The sequence below is a fragment of the Oryctolagus cuniculus genome, chromosome 5, assembly GCF_051225735.1.
Source record: "Oryctolagus cuniculus isolate XC-2025 breed Fujian yellow rabbit chromosome 5, ASM5122573v1, whole genome shotgun sequence".
Lineage (NCBI taxonomy): Eukaryota > Metazoa > Chordata > Mammalia > Lagomorpha > Leporidae > Oryctolagus > Oryctolagus cuniculus.
In genome coordinates this window covers 18,359,971-18,367,353 of record NC_142871.1, presented here as the reverse complement: position 1 = coordinate 18,367,353, position 7,383 = coordinate 18,359,971, and the positions used below count along the sequence as shown (strand labels likewise).

Below are 7,383 nucleotides of genomic sequence, written 5' to 3'. Positions count from 1 at the left end.
ATGAAAAGAAAACACTCACCTACTGGCCATTTCTCTCTTCCAACAGTCAACTCTCTAGCATCTGCCTGTTCTTGGTTCCACTCCAGTATCTTTTGGTAACTGGTTATCTATTCTGTTGGTTTTTATTTTTGTATTTTCCTCAGAGTTTATAGTTGTTATATGTGATAGAGTAAATCCCCAAGGGACTGACTCAGTTACACTCGAAGCAGAATCCATTCTTTTAATGGGATAGGAGAGGGAGGAGGAGGTGGGATGGAGTGGGGGTGGAAGGGCAGGTATGGGCGGAAAAACCACTATATTCTAAAGTTGTACTTACAAAATCTGTACTCATTAAATAAAAGGTTTCTAAAAAAGAAAAACTTTTTTTAAGTAAGTCATTTGGGTGAAAGGTTAAATAATGAACTTGAAAGGACCAGGATGAAGCCAAATATTTCTATTAGAAACTTACAACAATAATTGAGGCTGATGAGGGCTTCAACCAAATTAGTGAACAGTAAGGACAAAGATGGTGAATTGGAGAAATACCTAAGAGGTAAAATAACTAAATCTCCTGATGATTGAATGGAATGTGGTTAAATACAAAATAGCCTCCATAAATTGTGCAGCAAATCACATTTGATGCTAATATAAGCTGTACACCATATTAATTAGGGTATAAGCTCAGTAGTAATGAGGTATAATTAGGTACTAATGTATTAATTAGGGGATAAGCTTAGGAGTTCTATTTTCCTCTGGCATTCTGCAGTTGATCAGTTCAAGCTGGACAGACAACCCTGCTTTGCAGAATCTCTCAGATGACTAGACTCTGTTTATTTTGTTAGTCCATCATCACTTCAGTTATTGTCCTGGTTTTCATGGTCAACATAACATCATCACTATGACCATGTTCCGTCCTGGGGGGAGTGGGAAAGAGCAAGTGGAGGGCCAACAATATCAAGTGTATTTAGGATTTGCACATGTCTGCTCATATCCTAATGGCCAATACCTGGTCATGTGGCCACACCTAATTACAAGGAAGTGTGATAAACATGGACTGTACTACAGCAGCAGAAACTGGGGAGGCCGGTGCCATAGCTCAATAGGCTAATCCTCTGCCTGCGGCACCAGCACACCGGTTTCTAGTCCCGGTTGCCCCTCTTCCAGGCCAGCTCTCTGCTGTGGCCCGGGAGCGCAGTGGAGGATGGCCCAAGTGCTTGGGCCCTGCACCCCATGGGAGACCAGGATAAGTACCTGGCTCCTGACTTTGGATCAGTGCAGTGCGCTGGCCCCAGCGCGCCGGCCGCAGTGGCCATTTGGGGGTGAACCAACGGCAAAGGAAGACTTTTCTCTCTCTCTCACTGTCCACTCTGCCTGTTTAAAAAAAAAAAAACAAACAAAAACAAACAAACAAAAAAAAAACTGGGGAGACATGGGGGCTCTAGAAGTGAGGAAAAAATGGAAAATGGGTACTAGAGAGCAACAGCAGCTTTGGTCATTAGTTCCTCAGGGAGCTGGATACTCATGGGCACCTTTTTATTTTCTTCTCTCCTGTCACAGAACAAACTTAATTCCTCCCCAGAGGAAACAACCCAACATTGCTTCCTGATTCTGAGTACTGAAGGAGAAACTGGATTCCGGGACAATTAACTGTCTATGATTCAAATACACCTGTCTGGCAGCCTCTCTTGCCCTTCACACATATAAGCAGAGACGTGAGGGCGCAGAAAGGGACTTTGGCACAGCAAAGGAAGTTACACTTAAGCATGCTGAACATGGGTCTACAATGCATAAAAGAGAATCATGGAAACAATGCATTCTGTATTATCTACACCACAGCCCCGTGCAGACCAAATGCAAATTTAAAAGGGGGTGCAAACCAGAGGATAAAGGGAGACCTAACAGGGGCAGGATTTAGCCCAGCAGTTAAGATGTGAATTAAGGCACCTACATCTCACATTAGGGTATCTGGGTTCAATACTTGGCTTTGGCTTCTGACTCCAGCTTCCTGCTGCTTAGACAGCAGCTTTTGTGGGTTTTTGGGGAAGCTTTCTTTCTCCCTGTTGCTCATGCAAATAACTTACTGGGTTACACTAATTTGTTTGCCTTAACCTATCTAGGACTATCATAAGTTACATATATTTTAATTCCAAAGCATCAAATTCTTAATCATAAATTTTCTGACAAAGATTTAAATAAATTTTTGAATAAAAAACCACATATAATAAAACAGCTTAAAAAGTCAACTTCCCACACATAATTGAAATACTTGAATTTTGCTTTTTTATTGTCCCAGCAAATGTTACACTAGAGAAAATGATTGGGAAAATACAAATAGGTTCGTTAAAAACACAGGCTGATTATTTATATCTGTCACATCCAGAAGTATGCAAAACAATTTAGTTATACTGCAGAGCTCTAATCCTGTTTCTAACAAAGCATTATTTTATAAAACTGTAATGTTGTCATTGATTCAATTTTAATACAAAATACTTATATACACAATACAATACAAAAGTAAACTGTAGTGCCTTCCACAAAGGGATATATTAAGGCATTTTACAAATATACCAATATGTTGACCCAAATTATTTTTTGCTTTAGATTAAAACGAATAGGCTAAATGTTTCACTTTAAATAGCAAAAGGGTTTTTGTTTATTAAAGAAAAATTTCTAAAGTACCTTGGGTAACAGCAGCAGCAATGTCTAAAATCCTCCCACTGTATTCTCTAATTTCTAACATATTAAGTCAGAATAAAAACATATCCACTCACAGTTTTGCACTTTGCAACAGCAGAGGGTAATAACTTTTTTAAAAAGTCAGTCTCAAAGTGACTTCTTAGTCAATACATTCTATAATTTCTACTACAAATAAGGTAGAAAAGATACAGCATTAGGTCCTGCCTTGAGATGCCACTGGACAATACATAAGTATCTACAATTACATAATTTTATAGGACACATTTTATAAATACTATTGATATGCATAAAGGGAGTAGGTGTAAGAAAGACAGCAAATTTTTAACGAGAAAATTATTTTAAAAAGAAAACATGTAGAAACAGTGTTTTCACTCCATTTCAATTAAGAACATCTAGATTTTTTTTTTAATGTTGTTCTCATCCTTTTGTCAGGAAGCACCAGCGGAGTAACTGGATGTAGTACGGAATAAGATAGCTAAAGTATTAAAACTGCAGATAACAAAGGCTTGTATCCTGCTTCAGATAAATACAAAAAGCTTATGCTGTCAGCAGAAATTTTAAAATAACATAAAATTTGTAGTGTCTGTTACGTTTGAGGAATAGGGGCGATTTTGTGGGGAGGTTGCGGTAGGGAGAAGACAGCATCTTAGATTTACCTACATTGTAAAATGTAACAAAGTTGGTTTTCTACTGTATTGCACCATTAAGTCCAGAAGTGAAGCAACTAACTTTAAATAAATTTGACTGAGAAAGCCCAAAGAGCAAGAGGGATGTCTTACAGATCTGAGTACCAAGCTAAAAATTCTTGAACTATCAAAAGTTGTTTTGCATAGAATTTTATAGGACTAATTAAATGTTCCATGAAATGAAGATGGCCATCTCATTATAGTGCATTTTCTTACAATTCTGAAGAGAAATTCTCCTGAAATATTTCTTTTTCAAGCCTGTCATAAGCCAAACATTTCAATGTCTTCAAAATGGCATCTGAAATATCTGAGAGCTGTACCAGCAAGAAAGAGGGAGGGAGGCATTCCTAGGGTCCTCTGATCATGTGCTGCAGATCTTTTCCATCACAAACTATCAGCATTTATAGAAGATGTGCTCGTTTGAGTCCTGACTGGCAAATTAAAAGCAAAATACTTACTTATAGGAAGAGGTCCTTAACCTAGAGCCTGTGATGGGTTTCAGCAGGTCCAGACTCCCCTGCAACTGCATGCAACATTTACACCTTACGTGTTGACACACGTATTTTCTGGGACAAGTGTCCACAGCTTTCGTCAAATCCTCAAAAGAACCAGTGACTCAAAAGACCCACCAAATTACAGGGCAGGTTTGCACACTGAGCTCTGAGGGTCACACCCATAGGAGAGTGGGAAATGTGAGCTAATAAATATTCTGTGTCCACCCCACAATTCAACAAGGACAGTTTTTCCTTTAATTTTACTACATAGGTGTTATGTTTTCCATTAGCTTTTATATGAGAAAAGCTAAGAGTTTAAGATCACTAAAATTATGTCTCCTACCTACAAATACTAACTTTTAATGGAAACAATTCCCTATCAGTGGAGCTTAAGAAAATAAAATACAAACTGTACTACTGCCAGAATACAGCTTGCTTTCTCTTTCTAAAAGATAAGATACACATGTTTTGGTATGAAATCACAAGTCTTGGAACCTATGCATTATATAAATAGGCATATTGAAAAACATAGTTTTACCCTTAAATAAGTTAGAACAATGTGAATTTTCTACTAAGACCATTTTAACTTTTGCTAATACTAATGACCAAATCAAACAAGATTTAATTAATTCATTTTTAACCAATTAACCTGCCCTTAGATAAAATATTGCCAGTTAGCCAAATCAACCTTTGCCAATAACAATCTGTACACACAGCACTGTTCAGAAAAAGGAAACCTATAACATTGACGATATTATCAAAACTGGTCCCTTTATAGACAAAATGTTTCTACTCAATATTCATAAAGAATCTTTAGTTTTGTATAAAACTGAAAATTATTTCTTTGCCTAGGATGATGGAATTTTCTTCTCAATTTCAAAGTAAAAACACAAAAGATCTTAGCTTTTAGTATTTGAAACTTTTGACTTACGGCAGCTTTGTTCCCTTTTAAAACCAGAAGCAGTGTTAATACCAGATGGAAAGAAAACTAGTAGTGCTTTGGCTTCTTTTAAAGCCAACAATTATGAAGAAATACATGTGAGATTAAATACTCCAGAGGGAGAAAAGATAAACTGTTAGTTTTCCTTCTGATGAACATATTAACATTGTTTCAACCCTGTCTCTTTTTTTCAGGATGTAAATTATACAGATTATCATTAGCCTAGGAACACATACCAACATGATGGCTTAATATCTCTAGCTTACTTTAAACCAGAAACAAGGTTATGGTGGGAAAAAAAGAGCTCTGTAATATTGGGTATGTTTCATATTTGGTTAAAGCAAGATAAAACTAAAACTGTCTTTCAAAAAAATTTCAAAAACTCTTATCTTTAAAATTATTTAGCATATATACAAATAGATACCAGGCTTTTCCTTTTAAACAAAGCACTATTTTTTATTTTAAGTACTTTAAGTACCAAGAACTGACTATACTATTCAGTTCATAATTTACTTTCCTTATAACAATTTTTCTCTAAATTAATGATTAAAGGCTGGAATAAATTAAAATTTTAAAAGAATTTCCCATAATTTAGGAAAATAAAATATTGTAAACAGAGCACCATACATAGAAAGCTCTGCTGTATTTGCATAATTTTACTTAAAACCTCAAAAATTCCTGCATTTCAGGTTTTTTGCAAATGCTCATTACAATTAATTCCTAGTGTGCTAGACATACACTAGATCGCGATTTTTGATTTCTGAGCCTGTGTGTTGATCATCTTCATCTGACTGTTGCTCTGAGCCTTGTGAATTAATGTATTCATATTCAATAGGCTTTGGATAATTATACGGGTAGCCATTGTCATCAAAAAACCTCCGAAAGGTAAATTCGTAGAAGGCATGTTCAGGGTGTTTTCCATTTTTATACCACCCATTCAGAGTGTCATTGACATTTTCCTCCTCATTATCATCACTCCATAACTTATCAGGGTCAACAGGGTCAAAATTTGATGTATCTGTTGGGTGTGTGATTTTAGGAATGTATGAAGCAGACTGCTGTCTCAGGTCACTGGAGAAATCAATTGTCTTAAAAAATGGATGAGCCTTTATTTCATCAGCACCGTTCTTGCCTAAACGATCTTCTGGTCCTCGGCAAAGTTTAATAATCAGATCTGAAGCTTCAGGACTCAGTTTAGCTTGTGGTGGGATGTGAAGAGATGTTTGCCAGTTGATAACCTTTAAAGAAGATTTTTAATAAGAAAGGAAGTACATCAGTAAAACAAGTTGTATACCAACAGTCTTACTGGACTACTTATGTTTTGTAAATAAATTGCATGGTATTTCACTTCTATACCTTTAACAATGACTATTACTGGGGTAAAATTTTCCCTATCTCTCCATGCAGCTTATACTTATACTACAAAAATCACTGTAAGTTCTTATCTTCCCTGGTAAGCTTTTCTACCTGTACTAGAAAGGATTATTTCCACTACTTCTATTCCGCCTCCCTTGTACCATATATATATTTCTATCATAATACTTCTAAGACCTTCTGGCACCTATTTCTATGTATGTCTGACTAAAATATAAAATTTGCTATGGCTAGGGACCATGGTATTAAATTATTTTTGTATTTCCCAGTGCTTGCCAAATTGCCTGGTATATAACTAAAACATTTTCAATAATTTTTTTTTTCCTAAGATTTATTTCAAAATCCCAAGTTACAAAGAGATCTGGAGAGACAGAGAGAGAGAGATGTAGATCTTCCATATGTTGGTTCACTCCCAGATAGCCACCATGGCCAGACCTGGGCCAGACTGAAGCCAGGGGTTTCATCCAGATCTCCCACATGGATCACAAGGGGTCCAATCATTTGGGCCATCTTCTGCTGCTTTTCCCAGGTCAGCAGTAGAAGGCTGGGTTGGAAGTAGAACAACCAGGACACAAACTGGCACCCATATGGAATGTGAGCATCACAGGTGGCAGCTTTACCTGCTATGCCACAACACAGGCCCCTTGTTTGGGTTTTGAATAAAATGGAAAGAGTAAGGAAGAAAGGAATGCCAGGGTAAGCCAGACTACCTCGTCTCTTCACACTGGACTCTTGGAGGCAGACAGAGTGCTATAAGACTCTGAATGCAATATTAAATTTTGGGTAAATTTTGTTAATGGTAGAATACACTATATATAACTTAAAGAAGATTATCCTCAACTTGTCAGATGGTAGTCAATAATATTTGTTAAATAACTGAATAAATGAGTTCATTCTACCTTACTCATATAGAAACTAATCAGCTATTGTAGACTGATGAAAAATACAAGGATGCGGCCAGTGCCGCGGCTCACTAGGCTAATCTTCCGCCTGCGGCGCCGGTACCCCGGGTTCTAGTCCCGATTGGGGCATCGGATTCTGTCCCGGTTGCTCCTCTTCCAGTCCAGCTCTCTGCTGTGGCCCGCGAGGCAGTGGTGGATGGCCCAAGTCCTTGGGCCCTGCACCCGCATAGAAGACCTGGAGGAAGCACCTGGCTCCTGGCTTCGGATCAGTGCAGCGCGCCAGCTGTAGTGGCCATTTCGGGGGTGAACCA

The 7,383-nt window shown here is 37.5% G+C and overlaps 1 protein-coding gene across 7 annotated transcripts in view; it reads right to left on the bottom strand.

The window, feature by feature from the left end:
* Positions 1 to 2,236: 2,236 nt before the first annotated feature.
* Positions 2,237 to 7,383, bottom strand: part of LATS1 (large tumor suppressor kinase 1) — a 65,981-nt gene continuing 60,834 nt past the window's right edge. For all 7 annotated transcript variants that reach the window (XR_016234476.1, XM_002722434.6, XM_070073425.2 and 4 more), the window contains one exon: positions 2,237 to 6,034. Coding sequence is in view for 6 of the 7 variants with exons in the window: in XM_002722434.6 (XP_002722480.1) it covers positions 5,525 to 6,034 (510 nt within the window). In the remaining variant the exon portion in view is untranslated. The remainder of the gene's footprint in view (positions 6,035 to 7,383) is intronic.